Here is a 21,155-nt window from a genome sequence, read left to right on the forward strand (position 1 = left end):
GGGACATTTACAAAACCTTAAAAGAGAAAATCACCTGGTAACGTCAGGACGACCATTTACAATGCATTAACCCATATAGCAAACAAACAACACATGATAGTGAATGCATTTTTCAAAATAAATCTCTAAAAACAAAAAGGGTCCCATTCATTCCTTAGGGCCCTTACAGTCTGGTGGCTCTGGCCCTGCCATGGTAGTTTCTAGAGACTTGCTTGCCAATGGTGTTTTGCGAGGGTAGGGGGGCCTGTTTCTAGGTGTGAGGAGCAGCCTGACGCACATTGTGCTGGTGTCAGTAAACAGCCACACAGCTGATTTAATAGAGAGAGGGGAAGGCAAATAACAATCACTTTGCGTTTATGCTGAGGCTGTGTACACTGCTTAAGCACTGGAGCCTTGGGCCTGTTATATGAGGGCCAGTAGGGAAGAGCCTGGAGTTTTATTAGACATCGCAGGTGTCTTAATACAGGTCACACGTTCCCCAGAGACAGACGCACATGGTTACCGCTGAGGTAACCGCACTCCTAAGGCCAAAATTGCTAAAATTATACTACTTAAAAGGATTATTATAATTACCTAAAAACAGTAAAAGAACGTGCCCATTCTGCAAGTAATGATAGTAATTGAAAGTAATAACAGCAATTGAAGCCATTGGTGCAAATATCTGTAGTCCACCTTTTTAGAAAACCAGTTTGTTTGAAGACTCTCACATTTGTGATCGAAGTTAGCAGGTTCTCGCTCCGAGTGGACACCATGACTTGGAGTGCTTTGATGCATGCAGCTTCAGTTCTATGGCTACCAAGGAACCCATTGGTCAAGACAGGCACAATAACTCCAAATTAATTTGTACTTGCATGGATAGCTACAACCTGAAGATTTAAGCAACTTATCCATGATCATTGCTAGTGATATGTGTGTGTTTCTTTACTTAAGTAAACACACAAATAAAACAAAACATCAAGACATTGAGTGCCGATCGTTTACAATTAGAAAGTCAGACCTGACCTGACTCAAAGGGAACGTCATTAAGCATTTGAAGCTCAATGGGTACAACACCTTTGGTGTCTGCTCACTATTTGTTAAATAAGAAGTCATTTCCAGCATGTGATTCATAATAATAACATTTGAAGCAGTGGTTGTATTTAGGGTTTGTTTGAGCACACTGTTTTCCCCCTAGTGTAGGCTTGTAAAGGTCTCCTCTTGATGTCAATATTTTTTTTTTTTAATGTCACACACAGCCCTGTGAGCAGAGTTCACTGATCACATTGCCCTGGCCAAGCCACTTGTGGCTTCTTGTTATAGTAATGTCACGAACCAGGGCTTTAAAATTCAACTGTTCCAAAACAGCATTTTCTAAAATGCTATTTCTTCTGCACTGTTTTCTTAGAAACTGATACCTCTTCTTTCCTCTGAAACAATTCCTCTTTTATTTGCAAAGGGGTCTGCTCGTGATCCATGGTGCCCTCGACCAAACTGAAAAGAAACTCAGACATACTTACAGTATCAGTATGCAGATCGGGGAAAGAATCTAAATTAGGAGCTGGGCTAAATGAGTGAGGTGCTCTCTTAGGCACTGGACGGGTGTCTCTCACAATCCTGTTTCAAATTTGTCAAAGCTGAATGTGATTACATCCAACTGACTGCAAAACCAAAGGAACCTTCCATCTGGTAGAGACGAGAAATTGGATCATTTCGGTCCTGACACTGGTGTGTCCAGCCAGTCAGCACTGCTGTTCTGTTTTCATTTTGTATTGGTTTTTAAGGAAACCTAAACTCAGAACATACATTTCAAATGAAAAAACAAATACTCAGGCATTTGTGTCCCACTTACGCAAAACCAGAATGTTTGCCTTGAGAAACGGATATGAGCGCCTGTCCCCATGATTAACTAATACAAGCCTGGTCAGATGGGTTTAGGTTTCTATGCAAGCCTGATCAGATGGGTTCAGGTTTCTATGCAAGCCTGATCAGATGGGTTTAGGTTTCTATGCAAGCCTGTGCCGTATCTAGAGGTATGCCATGCAGATGTTGAGAAGTGCCGGTTTCTCTTCTCCTCTAATTGTCCAGGATTCATTCTAAGAACACAGTTTCTTTAACACCTAGGTGATGAATGTCTGATGTACTTGTCACGTTTCATTAGTAAGCCGGCAGCACTGAAAGGGAAAGGACAATGGCAGATCATCCCATTCTGTCTTGCTAATGGGTCCCAGTGGTGCAATACTGCAACCAGTCCCAGCTCGGTGGGGTGCCAGCCCTAATCCTATTGTCAGGGAAACATAAAGGGGCTTGTCATTGTGCGCAGCATGCAGCTAGCAGCCTCAAGGAAGAAAAACCTGCAAGGAGTTAGTATTGCAATCAAGAGGGTGGCAACAAGGGTGTTCCTGAAATAGTCTTTGGCCATGAGAGGGTTCTCATGCATTTCCCAGCTGTGTAATTGCAGTTATCCATCGTAGACCTATAGACGGAACATCTTGCTTTTTCAGGTTGTCCCAAAAATCGGACAGATTTCATTTCACGGACAATCATTCATTTATCAACAATAAGCATAATAATTTACCATAAACTACATTCACGTACATTATGAACTGATGAACACAGTTATAAGACATGATCCCTTTAATGGTAAAAATTGAAAAATGGTCCTCATTCAAAACACCACCACCTGGACTCTCTTTGTTTTTTCCGAGATGAATATCAAATTGTATAAAGCTTGCGCTTAGTTGCAGGACGCAAACAGCTGATGTGCCGATGGCACACACACAGGGAGAGTAAACACTGGCTTCTTGTTAGGACTGGATTGATGGGAAAATACAGGTTTGGAGCAAACAAACAGCCCTTATCTGGATTAGAAACTGTGCCAAGTCACCTGGGCTAGAGGACGCTCACAAGTGTAATGATATGTAAAAAGTGAGTGCTTGGGCATGTGTGTGTGCTGGAATTATGACTCAGCAAACAACAGTGTTTACCCAGGTTTTGCTGGTGGCTCTTTATAAAGCACACACATTCCAATGAAGCTATTGCTATACCAGTCCATTGGGTTTGATACTGGACATTTCCCAAAAGGAACACATAAAAGTTGCTGGGATTCCAGAATAATAGCATTGAAAAGTATGATTTCCTATTGAATTACAATGAAGTTCAATGATACATTTTCTGCAGTTCCTCATGCTTTCCCATGCTTATACTGGTGCTATGCATGCACTGTATTTAGCACAGTTAACATTAGAGGGGCAATCACAAAACCAGTTTCTTGGTTGAATGTCAGACAGGTAATGATCAATAATCACTACACTGAGAGTACTTTATTATTCAAAAGCAAGCAGCAAAAGAAAATGTGTTTTCACAAAAGCATTCAAATACAAATGAATACAAGCATGCTATTATACATCGTATTAATAATATATGCATTCAGAAAACTTTATTGCAAAACAAAAGCCATGCCGATCAATAACTGATGAATCGATTATTGTTGCATGTCTAGTTTTATTTCTATTTTTTATGACATTCATATGTACTTTACCATGCTTTTGCATTGAGGTACTACACTATGTTTTTTTACCATGATATACTGCAGTAAACTTTTAGAAAGTGCAATCTCTAATTCCTTAAGGTCCTTAAGGCACAATGCACGCGATTAGATGAAGCCATTGCATCCTTATATTACAAAAAAAATACATGGAATCTACATGTGAAATCCATAGATAGGTTATATAGCAAAGTTTTTGTTGTAGTAGTCATCTGTGTCAGGACTAGGAAGCGGAGCTCTGGGTCAGATTTAGATCAGATCAGTTCTTGAGTTCTTTCAGTGCATCATAGCGCCCTCTGCTGTATCACCTGCACAAATACACTTTCCAAACAGTCCTGTTTACTTTTTGAACTTCGCTAGTAAACCAGTGCCTTTTCTCTTTAATAATCTGTATATGAATTAAACAAGAATAAAAAGCAACCGCACAGTTATTTAGCTGCTGTATTTTACCTGCATCTGTGTACAGTATGCAACTTCCAAGTGTGATCCCAGCTTTCTGACTCAATCACAGAGGTGTCCATCAGAGCTTCATTTTAAATGAATAAACAATCGTTTCAGTCCATTACACTATTGCTGTACATAGACAGTCATTTACCATGTAGTATAGAAAAGTAAAAGCATGGAAAAACAAGATAAGGCATAATTCAAAGCACGGTTAAATTGGGCTAAATAACCCTCTTCTCTATGCAGTCTTTACCAGAATTACAAATAATAATACAATCTGATTTCTATGGGATATATGCTTGCTATTATCAAGGATTTTGGGGGCTGTTAAAGCAGGCTCATACATTTCTGCTGCACTTCTTTCCAGTGTTCAGTGCAGGGTCCTGGAACTTGGAACTTGGAACCCTGAATCATCCACATTCCAGAATGGGATAAAACTTCATTTGCTAACCCTCTGTGTTAAAGGCTGGTGGCGCAACCTAATGGTGACTTTCATGTATAAAAAAAATAAAATGTAGCTGTTGCAGATTTTGACTCATTGCAAATAACACAGGGTTACAGGAAAGCTTAGTTCTTACCAACTTCAGATGTAGAAAACTGAACGAGAACTGAATGAGCTCACAACTTGATTCATCTCATCAAAAACTTTCCATTTGGCTAGAACACTGCAGGTGTTGACTGGTAATTACAGCATCCCCGCATGAATAGTTCTTATCAAAGCCTTATTAAAATGCTTTGCTTTAACACTCACTCTGAAAATTACTGATTGTTACAAAAACACAGACAGGCTTTAGTATTCTGAGCTAAGATTCATCTGAAGAAGTAGTATAGATGAGGTTAGGTCCACTTACTATTGAGCACAATCCAGAGCACTCCACCAAACAACCAATCATCAATTCTGAAGTAACATTACAGCTAAAGACAATTATTACACTGATGAAGGCATTAAACAAATTGCTAGTCTAGGTGCTTACAGTTTCCTCCATGCCTGCTGGAAATTCCAGTTAATAGTTGGGAATCAGAACAAATATGTATTGGTCTCCTACTGGGCACCCAGCAGGTATATCAAATTCCAGAGGTTTACAGCAAATAGATTCATTTAGGAGAACAGACCACAAACAGCTGGCTATATAACTTTACAGCAAAAAGGATTTTTTAATGGACCCATTTTATTTGGACCAGAATTACCAGCTGAAAACCAACAAGCACTTTTTAGGGGTATGAACATCAGGTGGAAGTTGAATTAATGATCAGAATGTGCCGTGTTATCAGCGGTGTGATAATCTCTGCATGGTACCCTGCAATCCCTCCAGCTGCTGCCTCTCCCCCGCTCATGAGATACTGAGGCACACGTGTGTCTGCACGGCTCCACGGCTGCGTGTTTGTTCTCATTGCCTGAACTGTTCATAACCCCATACAGCATGGTCTGTCTGTTGTAAAAAGATTTGTGTTGTTTCCTTCCTGACAGGGCTAGGGGTAGAAGCTAGCACATTTGTCAGTCGCTTTGGAAAAGGTGCTTGACAGATTTTGATTCCTTTGCAATTTCACTCATCCGTGCAGCCTCGAGTTTGTTTGCTTTGCTTCATTAAGAGTTCTGGCCTGGGGAAAATCTGTGATCTGTCCATTTGTATATACATGCTTCAAAGAATATTGATTTGTTTGGAACAGAGGTGTCCAATCACGGTCACAGAGAACCATTCCACTCCAGGTTTAACAGGTTGTAATGAGATAAGTAACTACTTCAGGGTGTGGATGGAGGTTTCCTTGGTTCAATTAAAAAATTTAAAACAGGATTGGGACAAAGACCAGGAGTGGAAGGACCAGCTTTGGCCCCACCTGGTTTAGAATTATGTGGAGGTAATCCGGTACCAAATAAGTTATTCAGTTTGAAAACAATCTACAGTTTATCAGCAGGTATCTCTATTGCACATGCATGTATTAAAGACAGATGGCATGTATAAGCTTAGAGACCACCCCTCAATAGCAATCAAGATTTTGTTTTATCATCTAGTGATCTTTCCTTATTTACCAGCCACCTGCACAGGCGTCTGCAGGTATCCCAGCTTTACTAAACAGAACAAGAAGCGTGTTAATCAGGATTGTTTGGATTTTAGTTTTTGTTTAAAAAAAAAAAGGATGTTCTGCCCCTATTGGTCTCTGTGCATTTCCTCCTCAACGAACACTCCCTGCAATACTTGTGTCTTTTTCAGGAACTATGCCACAGCTGCACTGCTCATGCTCAGTATGGCACAGGGTCAAGGTAAAGTCACGTCTTGATAACGTCTACATTGAGACAGACACATTGTTAAGAATGCTGGTGCCAACTGGTAGGGCACTTGCACAGAGTCACACTACTCATCAAACCTGTTTATTAATAATAATAAAGATCCACATGAAAATAAATGGGTTAAATTAACTCTAACAGAAGTTTATAACTGAACAGCACTGTCCAGTTAGAAGTCTGGTTCCTCTGAAAGTGACAGTCACTGCACAAAAACTGAAATGTACTGCAACTGCAATTTAAAGATCTTTAATTTACTGACATCCAAATGCTTGGGTGAATTACTTGAGTTTTGGTACTTTGTCTCAGTCCTCCCTTTCACTGCAACAATTTTCCTAACGAGAGCACGGGGGAGAGGATGCAATCAGATGCAGCATTTCTGCAAGTAACATTTCCCACTGTTCCTGTTTGCCATTAGGACGCATGTTGCTGTAAGTTTAAGGCTCAGCCTCAGCGATCAAAGAAGCCCCGCTCAAACGGAGAGGAAGATCAAAGGCGGTGGCAGCAATGACGATCTGGCACACGCAAAAAGAACCTGCTGAAGTAAATGAAATACAGGACCTTCAATGCTTTCCACAAGGAAAGTGCCGCCCATTTTAGTGCAAGTTATGAATCCAGCTGCAATTCACCTTTACCATAACTACAATGGAAGAATTGGTATTCCTTTCCAACATCAGACAGAGTGCAGGAACATGCTTGTTATTTATTGAAGAGCTGGAAAATGTTCTATTAAAAAGACCAATTTGACTTCATCTACCAGTTTTCACTGTGAAGTGTTCAAGTAACTTCTTAGCCACACTGTATATATTCCAAAACAAAAACCACACCTGTAGACAGTAGGGTATTATGCATCTCTACAGTGATGTACACCACAATTTATTGCAAAATATAACCGCTCCTCCAAAGAGAAGCTAGCCTGAATTTGCAGTTCTACAAAAGAAAAGACAGCAACATGGGAATACTTAAATGAAAATACTTAAGAATGCACATAAAGCAAAGCATGTGTGTTTATATATTTTAAAAAAATCCATTGCCACTAAAATATATTTTTTAAAAAGGCCAGAATCTTAATTCTTTTTATCTTTTTCACAATGCTTACAATGGTTGAAAGGAGACAAACAATTACAGGTGCACAATATAGCTCCCTTTTCTACACATGTAGACATCCCTCATCTAAAGTTGTTTTTGCTGGTGTTGAACAATCATGGCTTTAACGTTCGATTCCTGTTTAAAAACACCTGCTCTCCTTTGTTTTCCCTAGAATGCCCAGAAAACCTTGCCATATGTGCAAGTTGTATCCATGCTAGGATCTACATTCACACAATGTTGATTACAGGTAATCGTGCAGATATTAGTTACAGGTAATCGTGCAAAGATTTTAGGATTACAATTGATTGGAAAGCAGATTAAAATAGAACAGAATAGCTAGGAAGGTTAACTTCTGCCTGGTTAGAGCAAGGATGGATCTATATATTAAAAATGTCTATTACGATTTAAAAGTAAAATACATTGGAACGGCTATTCTTACAAAAATATAAGTGGTAAGGTGATTTTTGCGTATATTAAAACACCAGAGGCATAGATTTCAGAATCTATTCTTCAAATATACAAGTCATTCAGAGAATTAATTTACAAAGCTATGCTGTTTAAAATGACATTACATAAACTCTGTTTGTGCTATTCAACAGTGGAAAACACATTAAAAGGCTCTATAAACACTACATCAAACACAACAGAAGAATAAAAAGGTTTGTCATTTGGTGCTTAAACTAGTAAAGCTGACTTTTTTCATCTTATTCTCAATGTTCTACCTATTGGTCCGCTATACAACAATCATCTGTATTCCCTTTCTTTCAACTACTGTTTGAAATACATAAATATTATCTAAACAATAACACTGATAACGCTAACGGAATCATCAGTTACTAGTTATAGATATAAAAAAAGTTACTAGTTATATATAAAATCTCTCGCTTTAATATGCACTTCCAATGAGAAGGATTAATAATCCATCAGTCTACTAAGAATGAAACCCTAATAATTCTAGGGCAATGCTGTAGCCTCCTCAGTCCTGGGACCAAGTTTAAGAGAACACGAGATTTAGCTGTGAAACGCATTATTTGCTTTACATAAGACCATAAAAACATACAAAATATGAGACCAATATTTAGGACCCCGAATTACTGAATGGTCAGTGCTCTGTACATCCGTACCCAAGGGCTCTCTCTCTCTCTGGCTGACGGTAGCGCGTTCAATTTCAAATGTAAAATGTTCGGTGTACTGAACATTTACCATAAGAAGTTAGATTTTTACAATGTGTATAAAATAAGCTAAAAAAAAGGTTTGTCTTCCTTGCAGTCTTTGGTAAACAAGGAAATTACATTCTGTATTTCAGGAGGGAAAAAAATAAAAATAATTCTGGCCTTTGTAAAAATGTCACAACCCATCAAATGACCAGGCTAGACAGAATACATTTAAATAAAAAAGGAATACACAGGCACTCTTGCACAATGTTACAAAAAAAACAAAAATACACAAATGCTACAAAATATCTGATGAAATACAGGTATTTAAATTTAAATATATATTTGTAGTTTCCTTGTACAACAAAAACACATCCGCAACAGAAATAATGGACCATCAGAAAGGGGTGTGAAACTGGCAGGCGCTGAAGTTTTGTGGGGACAATTAGTTCTCTTTCTTCTCGGTCTCTTTTTCCTCCTTGGATTCAGGAGGGGTTTCTTCATACCTGGACGAGGAGCGAAACAAGTTTAAACATTCATGATTGTATTAATGCACACGCAAGTCTGTCCGGACGGGTTACTGAAGATGGGTCTGGATTAAGGTGACCATGCTTGCGCTCTGTTATCTCAACACATTCTTCTCATCACTCCGGTCCTTTTTCCTACCCTTAATTAGATTCAGTAGCCTTTCCACGGCCCCATTGTTCAGCGTTACATTTCTCTGAAGGTATAGCGGTTGCCATTTGATTGGTACATGTCAGAAAATGAATTCTGCATGGCAGGCAATACTTCAACTGCTGGGATATTTAGGTAGATCTCAATGCAATTACAAATTACAGTAATCGTCACGTCTACCCAGTGGAAAATTCCCACATAAAACATGACCTTCAACCCCATTAACGGGGAAACTTTAAGATGTATTTACATTTTAGAACCTCAAAACAAAGCTGACAAGATTGGTTTGCTGGTACAGTAGACCTCACACCAATTTAAAATAACCTTTCCAAGCTAGCCCTGGTCTACAACTGCCTGCATGTATTTATGGAAGCAGGTTTCACAGGCAGCACACTGCTTTCAACAGCACTATTAATAGTAAACCTCCTGCTTTGCAGACTTTTGAGAGCGCATTAAATATTTCCACGCATTCTCCTTACTAGAAAGCCAATGCAGTACCCCCATACAATACTGTACATGGTGATCATAAAGAACGGATAGACAATGCATTGTAGTCAGTATTATACTAGAAAAAACACAGCAATAAGGGACTGCGTTTGAACTGCACATACTGTTCCAAAGTACACCTGTCCCATTTCTCTAAACTCCAACTTACAACAAGAGGAACTTAATTATGCTTTACCCACACAACAGATCCACCAGAAACAAACAATATTACTCAAAACTAAAATGAGCCCTGCAGAGTTGTATTCTTTTACATAAATAGCAGCTGTGTGTGTGTGGTGGGGGGACGGGGGTGGGGGGACATGCCTTATGTAGGTATAACTTGTTTGGTGAATCTTGTTATTAGTGGAATAGGTGTTCATGTTTTACAGTGAACGTATGCCTTGTCTAGCAGGCTCCCCTCCATCCCATAACCTTGCGCACTGTGTAAAGTCTTAAAGAACAGTAAAGCGTTGCCCCAATTGGTCTCTGCTGGCTGCTTTGGTCAGGATGACAATGGAAGGCTGATTTGTTAGTTGTCATTTGGGAACTGCCAACTAGCTAGTTGACATTATGAAAAGGTAGAGAGGAAATAACATGAAAATTAAAGTGGGAGGGAAGAACTTTGTTTTGAATAAAAAAAAAATAACGATGACATGAAGTAACGATCACTAGCCATTGCTTCACAGAAGAGCTACTAGATACGCCATAGAGGACAGCAGGGAAGACCTGAACTAAATTATTATAGCCATGCTGCAATTTCATAAAACTGGCTAGAGTCACCAAACAAGTATATGTATGTACTAAAGGAGCTTTGAAATAAAACACCCTTAACATTAAGTTCTGTAACATTTTGTTTAGCGACTCCAGCCCAATGTCTCCAGGGACAAGTTATAGCAGCGCTACAATACAGATTGAATCCAGGCCTAAGATCACAATGTGACCTAGCAATTGGGAATAGAGGAAATGTACCTGACCAGCGAAATACGTCTGGCACTTTTCTGGCCGCTACATAGAGGTGGGGCTGTGGTGCCGGCGGCGGGGAGAGGAGGGTTTTTGCTGCATAGAGTTAGCGAGACTGGCAGGAGAGCCGGAGACAGTGGGGAAGTGGGTGAGCCTTGGAGTGTGCGGCAAGACCACAGCAGAAGACTCATAGCTGAAGGAACGCGAACACAGCGAGAGAAGAACAAGGAGGAACACAGACCAGGGAGAAAGAAGGTACAAGGAAAAGGAAAGAAAGAACATTTCAGAGAGAGTGGAGTATATCAAGCCCATGACAGCACAGCTCGCCTTTCTCAAAACAAAAACAATATACATGTATATATTTGAGGCTTAAGAAATGGATTTCTGGATTGTTATTTATTTGAAATGCCTTATTTTAATAGCTAGGTTTACATCGTTATGGGATTCTCAGATTTCTTTATTTACTATTATTGGCACCCAATAAATAAATAAATAAATAAATAAATAAATAAATAAATAAATAAATATCCCGGGGGGGGGGTAGGCAGGATCACCAACTATGTGGATAATTTTCAAGGTGGTGCAAAGTAGATGAGGAATTGAAGACATCTACTTTAAACTGGAGGAAAGAAATAAGTTCTGTACTTTCAGCAGCAGAGTGATCAGGGTTAGCCGGTGATTTTGGGTCCCAGGTGCTCAAGCAAGGTCACCATTTCCCTGTTGCTATGGCTGCCATCAGAGGAAGCAGACACGTTTTTGACACATGGGTGATCTAGAGAATGCAAACTCGCCTGCCCCCTCCACCACCTACACCACCACCTTGCAGCTGTGTGACTTGCTTGTCAGTATCAGCTCCAAACGAGAGATTCTGCATTATCTGTCACAGTTATCTGCTTTTCAAACGCTGTTTTGACTATTTCCCCTTTAATACTCTCTTTCTGGAGGGATATAATGTACACAAATTTTGACCCTGCAAGGAGCCGGATGGCAGGTTTTGGTGAAGAACAAGGTAACAATGCAACTGCAAGGGTGTCTGACCGCTGTATGCATTACTATTAATAATGCTCAACTTTAAACACTGGGGGAGCGGCGTGTGTGTGTGTGTGTGAGAGAGAGAGAGATAGAGAGAGAGAGAGGAGAGAGAGAGAGAGATAGAGAGACTAGGAGGAGGGGTGCTAACTGCTAAATAGGATTTATGCTTGCTGAAATATTTAGGACACACAGATGTTTCAAGCCTCCTGAGAGTCACAGGAGGTGGTCTGCGCTTATTTTAGCCGTGGTCTTTTATCAGCCACACTTGCAGTTGTCAGTACCACACCACATGCAAACGAGCTGGGGGGGGGGCAACAGCCCTGCCACCTGCCAATAGGTTTATGTATGTAGTTGTGGCTATTGATAGATATGACTGAACTGCAGCCAAATATAACTGCATATGGGCACGAACATCCACCACCTCACATTATATTAGAACATGCAGCAGAATTCGATTTGAAAATCCAATGTAGAATATTGTGTGTCTCACAGTATGTACGACTCACCTGAACATTTCAGTCAGTTCTCCCTTAACTAGAGCAACAAAGAAAGGCAGCCCAGTACAGGCTGGGACCAGGTATAGAAGGGCAGGCTAGAAAACAAGAACACATGCACAGGTAGTTATGCATTTCTTACAAGATCACAATTTGTAATGTAAAAGCAGGCAAACATTTGCCAAAAAGGTACAGTTAATCTGATTAGGGTGAAATCAAAAATAAGGGGAGCTGATACAAGCCACATAAGGAGATATATTCAGATTCAAGTGCTTCACGAACACAGTTCCTAAATTTTCCACTTCTCTAGTATAGTGAATGTTTAATAGTTTAACACAGTTACTCACCTGGGCGTGTTTAAAGGTGTGCATGACAAAGATAGTCAGACCCAGTCCAAAGATATAGGCAAGGAAACCAGTGTAAAAATAGGTACGGGAATTCTTATTCAAGCTACCAGAAAGAAAAAAAAACAGAAATGATTCTCTAAACTGAAATCTTCTTCACATACATCATACACTATTCTATATGTTTGTAAAAAGGTAAAATGTAAGTTTCTGTATTGTACGCACACACTACAGTTCTAGGGGTATAAATCAAGTTTCGTTAGCTTTAAATGCATGTACATAAAATCAGCCTTACATAATGGCACTGCCAAGTTTCAGCACTATGCAAACCAGTTCAAAACTCACCTGACATCAAAACGCAGGAGCAAAGCAATAAAGATACCTACAAAAGAAAGAAATCCATACAAATTAGAAGTCTTAGCTTTGAGATGTGAACACAGCCTTTAAGAATATGGATGATTAGATTGAGATCAGGGTTTTAACTGAATAATCCAAGTTCGTTCATATTAAAGTAGAACTCCTGGGTACATTTTGGCCTCTAATGGTCATGTTTAGACAGCCTACATTAAATCAGTATTCGTTGGGTGGGTTAAACCATCTGAAATTGTAGGGTCCTCTGCTGGACACATAGAGTAATGGCCCATTCATGGTAACAACAGACAGAGCAAGAGTGCCCTCTGGTGGAAGTATAGAACAACACAGCACAGTGCATGTAAAAAGCTTTGTCAAACAAGTCCTGATTGGGTCATTTTCCAGAATAGATTTTTGGAAGAGATTATAATAAAAAAAAGTAAAACATTAACCAAATTCCTTACTATTTTAACTTTTCATGCAAATACCTTCACAACACCTCCATTTAACAGCAGAACAAACAGCATGCCTGCACATAATCTGATAAACATTAACACCTACAAATTAGGGTTTAGTTTAGTTTGCTGGGACAGACAGCTCATGATGAAACATACCCGATTGTTTCAACAAAGAGAAGGTGTAGAAAGAAATACCAGTCACAGCAGACTGCTAAAGGCATTCTAGGAAAAAGACCTCCATATAAAACACAGCACACCAGACCCATTCTTGGACCATATAGAATTTTTATATGACTTTATTTCCCTCTCATATAAGAGACTGAAACTATTAAACTATTTATAGTAAAGTTACTTAGTCCTGAAGAGTTAAACAGATTTTTGTTTTAATAAAATTAGGCCAGAAATGATGATCAATTTCCAAATTACCTGGAATAACGATATCTCCGAGTCCCAGCATAGCAAAGTTATTGGCTGCAAGCCCCTTCTCCAAAATATCTTGAGGGAAAACCACTGTGAAGGGGAAAAAAAAGCTTAAATTTGCTGTCTGAAATAATGTTATCACATACAAGAGGACTGTACACCATTGTATCTTAAAATATAAATGTTTGAAAGACTTTGCATAAGTAAATAAGACAGGGTGCCTGCTATTTACTTGTTTGTCAAAAGGTGTTTAAGAGACCTGACATTTACACACAGTAAGGCAAAAATGAAAAGTCACATATTTGACTTTGGAAGATCTTTAAGAAAACACAACTGATACAATACTGGGTCAGAATGAATACAGAAATGCTAACCTGAACAAAAAAAGAATATACTAGCTACGCAATAAACGTTTGTAGCAAATTCCAGTGAATTGTTTGAGTGTTTAGCTGTGTGGTCTAATCTACTGGGCAGTAATGCAAAAGTCGACTGTATCAAATGCAGAGATAAGCCTGGACCAAGCTGTTCCCTGCAAAAAGAAAACTTCTGACATTGGCACATCTCATTCCAAGCCATGCTGTGGAAAGATCCCTTTTGAACCCTTTGAAATCAACAGGGTCATCATGCTGAAGAAGCCTTACACTTAGTACCTCGCTGCAGCACACAGGATGGGAGTGGATGTGTTAAACCAACCTAACAGTGTTTATCTAAACTCAAATCAGGACCTTCTCTGCAGCGTGGTGAAAGCAGGACACGTTTCTAAAAAACATTCAAAGAACTGCATTTTGAAACTGAAGAATAAAACCCGATGTAATAAAAACGGCTGTTATTTTGGTGTTCGGTTTGGAAGAAAGCCTGAACAACTTACGTTTAATTGGGGCTTCAAAGGACTTGGCCACAGTCACCATAACATTGGTCCCAAATACCTGCAAAACATACCATTAATACCTCCTCTCGGTTTCAAAAGAAGGTCTATCTATTGAATAGGACATTTCTATTTGTAACCCTTGGAATCAACATTACAAAGCAGCCTCAAACTCCAGGGGTCCCTAGTATTATATCAGCTCCTTAAATAGTTTTACAAAATTGAATTAATTTCAACATACATCATTTCAACTGAATTTTTTCATAATTAAGGAATGGGGAAAAAAAAGGATTTGCTAACAAACAGTGGGACGAACCAGACATTGCAATTTATCTGTTAACCCTTCGGCTGACTCATTCTGAAAGTGCACATCATTTTTGCAATGCCAAGAAGCAGATTGTAATTCAAAGCATCCTCATGTAGGTTATAAGAGTCATTTAAGCTGTGAAGAAGCACTTTGAAATAACCCTGCTCAGTATTATACAAGTAGTCAAGCTTACCCAGAACACATCATAGACAAAGAGTCCTCCCAATAGGATGCAGCCAGTGCTCACATTGTTGAGATGCAGCAGCTCAACTCCATTCAGAGCAAAAGCCAAACCGAAGAGATTGTTGGCAATCCAGTGCTGCAATAGAGAAGCAATCCAAACTTTAATCCGGGCATCCATGAACTGACCATCAGTCAAACTGCAGGACCTCAAGATATTAACCCAATCTTGCACTGTGTCAGGAAAGCTGGGCAACAGTGGAGGGTATCTGCACAGCGCAAAAGGAATTCATTTCCAGTGCTGCTCGGGTTTATTTTACTTTGATTGCAAACAATTTAAAGAATACCTTTAAGCACCACTTTAACATAAACTAGTGAGAATAAGCGTTCAAATTGAAATCAATTGCATTGCCGGATATATTGAACATATACATGTATTTAAATTTTGTAATAGTGGATGCGTCACTTTAGCTGAACCTACCTTCTTGAGAATGTACCAAACTCCAACCACACTACTGAAGCAAAGGCACAAAAGGTCTTTGGTGTCAAATTCATAATTGACAATTTCTGCATAAAAAGAAATCAATAAAAGTCAATAAGGACTGTCATGTTAGCAGTGTAGCAAGTGACAGGTTTGTTAGATTATCCTGCATGTTAAACCTGGAAGTTATGAAAACAAACAAAGTAACAGCAAAGAGCATAACAAGGCCTGCTGATGTCATGCTTACCAGCCCATCAGTGCATCCTGCTAAAAGGTGCTGTTTGCCTGGCTTGCACCAATTAAGAAAACATACTTGACTGCAGTCTCAAGTTGCACATTTTCAAATTAATTTCCAGCAACAGATTTCACACCATGCATTTCTCATCAGTTATTTCAACATGCACCTCACCTTAAACCAACTGTAACCCAGCACACATTTTGAACGGCTGAAAATAGGACTTTACTTAAATTAAACGTTGATTTAGTCAGTGGATACACACTGCACAGTAAACCCGACATTCAAAAAACAATTCTCGTACCCTCTTTGTTTTCCCCAGATCCCTGGGTAAACAGCAGCTGGTACTGCTTATTGGGAAAATTTTCAGGAAACAGTCTGTTCACGAATGGACTGAAACAGAAAAGGATGGGCATGATTACAGCGAGTCGAAAACAGACAAGCAAAAAATGATAATAGTTCAAGCAGGGCTTGATAACTCAATAACTACATCGAAGGCTGATCTAGGCAACCACTGTAAAATGCAGATGGTTCTTCATTTTTACATCAGTATCAGTTTTCCTAGTGTTACTATTTAATGAAAGCCAGCAAATTTAAGAAAAGTAGGGCTGTGATTGCGGTCACTAACACAATACACTAACACAATCAGGGCAGCAGTGTGGAGTAGTGGTTAGGGCTCTGGACTCTTGACCGGAGGGTCATGGGTTCAATCCCCGGTGGGGACACTGCTGCTGTACCCTTGAGCAAGGTACTTTACCTAGATTGCTCCAGTAAAAACCCAACTGTATAAATGGGTAATTGTATGTAAAAATAATGTGATATCTTGTAAGTCGCCCTGGATAAGGGCGTCTGCTAAGAAATAAATTATTATTATTATTATTATTAATACGTTTTGTGTCTGAAACCTAGAAGGTATGAGGCAATTGGAAATATTCTTTTAAAAAGTAATTTAAGAAAACAAACATCCTTTGAGTTCATTAAAAAGGGATTACAAGAGTGGAAAAGGAGTTTGGTTTCAGTATCACTTACCTGATAGTGTGTGACAGTGCTAAAATACCCAGCACAAAGAAGTACATCGATAACAGCATGTTTATGTATTCTTCAGAAAATATCTGAAGCAAGAGGATATTTAAGAGAAGTGGTTAGTAAACGCAAGAACATCTCTACAATAACTTTAACTAGAAACTGTGAGCTTAGGCACACACCGATACAGTCCACACAATACCAAGAGAGAGGAATGACATGCATGCTAAATATATCCAAGCTAAATACATTCTATTATCTAGACTAGATTTGAACAGAAAAATCAATCTTCTTAGCTTTTTATATGGAAACCAAAAAATGTAAATCAATATTAAAAAAGCAACATGCATTAGCTTCTCCACCCCAGATCCCCCAGAAAACTGCCTAAGAGGACAGTTTTGTCACTGCATACCCAGCGCTCCAGATAAGGTTTTGGGTCATTGAGTAAATATACTCTCCAATTTAGACACGGACTAAAATGCAACATTACCTTGAAGTCACGTATACTGCACATACTTTAAAGCTCACTATTGGGGTATGCATTAACATTTGAACTGTAATGTTACTTTGAACTACTGTACAATAAAAACTTTCCTTTGCTTATTTTCCACCTGAAAAATACTTTTTGGGATTTTTTTTTTTTTTCCCGGAGCCATTTAGTCCTGCCTTATTATTTTATTCCAGGAAGTTGCTCCTCTCGATGCAGTGAGCTACTGCGTTTACAGAGTCTCCTCCCTCTAGTACTAGACTGTTAGTTTGTATAGTGGTTTTCTGTAACTCTTACTTTCTCAGTCTCTTGTGCTGTCCCTTTCCGAGTCGACAGACACACACCCTAAAAAATTAACAAAATAAAATGTCCAAAACAATTTTTTAAAAATGTACCGATATAGTGCAAATAGAAACAATAATGTTTTATTCGTTATTGATCGCCTTGCTATAACAATATAAAAGCATCTCGCCTCTCTCCAAACACAGAATATTGTATTTATTATACAGATTTACCTTCCACAAATGTCATTGACAGATAGGTAAACTGGTAGGTTAGGGTGAGGGGGGACTAAGACGGCGGAGAAAAATCCTGAAAATTAAGAATCCAGGCGCTTATTCGCCAGTCACAAACACGCATTGCAAGGGAGTGAATTCAACGGCACGTTAATTTAAAACCCTGACTTATTGCTCACGTGTTTCTGGCAATTCCCAGGCAGGCTACGATTCGCTGTCTTGACATTTCTATGATCCATTCTCCAGCTACCGCATGCAGCATATTCACGACTGACCGTTGAGACCCCAGGAACCACCGAAGAACAAGCTTGATAGCATGTAAACTCAAGGTGTGCAGCAAAATTGCTAGGAGTATTCATTACACATTTAAATACAATACATAACTCATCTTGTGGTTTGTCAAACTTGTACTTTACTTGAACAAAAGTTATTGTATTTCTTGCTCTTATTGTATTACTTGTATTGTAACGCTTGAAATGTTTTTGCCTACGATTGTAAGTCGCCCTGGATAAGGGCGTCTGCTAAGAAATAAATAATAATAATAATCACCAAGTACACAGCTTATCTGGAGCGCTGTGCACATCACTCAAACCCGTCAGGGACTTACACATGAAAGGATTTCACAAACACAAACACCTACTTTGAAGAAGAGGTACAATCCAAAGAGGGTGCAGCTGGCAATGATGGGGAACCTGGCAGCATCACGGCTTGTAATCGTCTCCGGCATATCCGAGGAGTTCTGTGTAACAGATGGGGGGGGAGGGAGGGGGACACCTGAAATATTCACATGTAACCGTTTGAAAATAAAAAGAAATGATGATCATGCCTCTGGCAACTATCCCTAGACATGGATTTATTCAATCAAGGGTTGTTCCCCAGCGATCAATGCATCTACCCTTGTTAATTAGGCCAGCTCTATGTGATAATGAACCAATGTTGGAAATTCAACATAGCAGACAATATGTTGGAGGGCTTGTCAGTATTTTTTTTTATTACACGTGTTAGATTTCTGCAATGTCTAAATTCGCAGCAAAAAAGCACAAAATGGTGTCTGCCGATTTCACATATACCACCACATAAGACGCCAGTGCCTCCTGCTAAAGGTGTTTTTACACCAATCTGTCATTAGCCAGGTATGCACTAATTAAGAAAATACGCTTGACTGAAGTCTCAAATTGAAAACTGTTTAAGAAATGTTTTTCTGTTGCTCAAGACATGTATGGATAAGCCAGATATTAACTGGAAGGGCAAACTGCATGTGTGTTTAACAATAGATCAAAAATAAACACTGGTGGGGCTCCCGAGTGGCGGATCCAGTAAAGATGCGTCCTATAGTCTGGACGTCGCGAGTTCGAGTCCAGGCTATTCCTTTGCCGACCGAGGACGGGCACTCCCAAAATTACGCTATAATTGTATTCACTGAAGATAATGCAAATCTAAGTGGCTATGCAAAATCATGTAAAGTTTTGATTAAATATGACAGCAATAAATGAAATGCATCTCTGCAGCTGGGACATACTGTCCAGGGACTGCTGCATTCGCCAGAAGCTGGGCTACGTAATTCATAAACTGTAACCTCAACAGCAAATTTAAAAAAAAAAAAAAAATATGAGAGAATTATTTCCATGTGAATAGTGTTAATGTAGTTCTCTTTCTCTCTTTTGGACAGTAGGGTGGTTGTTTTTTTTTCCTTTCTCAATTTACCGTTATGTTTACACTGGAAATTCATCAGATTTTACACAAAACAAGTCGAAGGCATAGTGACGGCAGGAATATGAAAATTGTACAGTGTTATATTTAAATGCCAATGTATTTATCAAACGTGTCTCAAAGCATTGGGATTTGTTTGAATTAATTTTGTATACCATGCTATAGAAAAAGATAACTTGTTGTCCCTTTAAACTGTTACTGTGAGGGAAGTGTTTTTTTTTATTTTTTTATTAATTTTTAAAAAGCATTTTAACTCGATAATGATCGTTAATCGTCGTTAGAATTTGCACGATATGTCAAAGTCAGGGTTCGGTTTACAACACTAGTTATTAGATAAAGCATCATTTATCACCTGTGCAGGCAATGGCGGGGACTGAATACGGTAGCTTACGTGCAACATGTCCAAAGTAGCCAGTAATTCCTGTGTTGCCAATGCTAGTTCAATGTGAATTAGCTTATGTGGCGACACGCACTGATGTAGTTTTAAGTGATGCTGGCACAATGTGAATGCCTTTGAAACCACAAGCCTTACACCTGGCAACAGTCTTTAAATGCACATCAGGCGTGGCAATGAGAGTCCCATTGCATAGCACTTTGAGAGACTTCTGATTTTACTAGCGATTTAATGACAGGACACCTCAGCTTGTTACCCTGTGGCTAATCAAGTTCGTAGTAAAACGTGGAATAGGTGAAACTGCTATGCAATAGGAGTCTTATTTCAATCCCTGCATGTACACAATAAGCCTAAACAAAACCAAAGTGCTTTTGCATTTACTAGAATGCCCAGTTTCAGTCCATCTTTCATCCAAAGCACCAAGATGACTATACAGTGAAGCGCCAGGTGGAATCTGGTACCAGCTAGTGATGACGTTTCCTTAAAATTACCAGGACAACTGCTTCCTTCCTGGGCCAGTAGCTCTTTACAACAGAAACAATAATAACAATATAGTTTAGCCGTATTTTATAACCAACACGCATATTTAAGTATGTTTGTCTGCCTAAACGCGAGTACTATGTCGTGCAAGGCCCGGTGTATTATGAAAACAAACACAATATCACATAGCATATGGCCGGTATGGATTACATTTGCTGCGTACTGCCACTGCAAAATCGGGGTTGTCATTTTTATGTTTTTTCAAACACAATTGAACGGGCATGTTTACTTTACCGGTATAGCAAACAAAAACAAACAAAATAAATAAATCAATAAATATATGACTTTAGTTACAATGCAATCTTTGTTTTTTTGTTTTTTTGTTTGTTTGTTTTCTTACCTTGCCTTTTGCGCAGATGACAGATCGAAGAGCTCCAAAAAAAATAGGCAGCAGGGCCATTAAGACCAGACTCCCGTAAGCCAACGCTGTACCCTCCGGTGTGGAGACGAACTTGGCTACCGTTGCGTTAGTCGAGTCGGTACCGTTCGAGTCGGTGGCATTGAGGCTGTCAATCGCTGGCGATGCAGCCTCGCCGGGGAAAGCCGATCCCTGGTCAACTTCGGCCATTTCTGCGTGTGTTTCTCAGGTGCTACAGTTTATTCGCGTTACGAGATTCTTCCCCTGTCTCAATTCGTGCTCTGGATCCGTCCCAGTCTCTTCACTAAGGCCACGTTTCTTAACTCACTTCTGGAACTGACGTCACTGC

The 21,155-nt window shown here is 39.3% G+C and overlaps 1 protein-coding gene across 2 annotated transcripts; it reads right to left on the minus strand.

Moving 5' to 3' along the window:
• Window positions 1–7,090: 7,090 nt before the first annotated feature.
• Window positions 7,091–21,155, minus strand: LOC117424570 (minor histocompatibility antigen H13-like). 2 transcript variants are annotated; one of them, XM_058990922.1, is made up of 13 exons: window positions 20,789–21,155; window positions 18,445–18,543; window positions 16,809–16,891; window positions 16,084–16,172; window positions 15,545–15,630; window positions 15,077–15,202; window positions 14,580–14,637; window positions 13,718–13,801; window positions 12,828–12,864; window positions 12,486–12,588; window positions 12,151–12,236; window positions 10,622–10,805; window positions 7,091–8,997 (listed from the first exon to the last, which is right to left on the minus strand). In XM_058990922.1, the coding sequence occupies exons 1-12, from the start codon at window positions 21,014–21,016 to the stop codon at window positions 10,658–10,660; spliced, it is 1,227 nt and encodes a 408-aa protein (XP_058846905.1). In that variant the 5' UTR covers window positions 21,017–21,155; the 3' UTR covers window positions 7,091–8,997; window positions 10,622–10,657. The 2 variants fall into 2 exon arrangements, with proteins under 2 accessions (XP_058846905.1, XP_058846906.1); XM_058990923.1 differs by lacking the exon at window positions 10,622–10,805 and having other exon boundaries at window positions 20,789–21,152.

Source organism: Acipenser ruthenus, chromosome 18 (assembly GCF_902713425.1).
Source record: "Acipenser ruthenus chromosome 18, fAciRut3.2 maternal haplotype, whole genome shotgun sequence".
Taxonomy (NCBI): Eukaryota; Metazoa; Chordata; class Actinopteri; order Acipenseriformes; family Acipenseridae; genus Acipenser; species Acipenser ruthenus.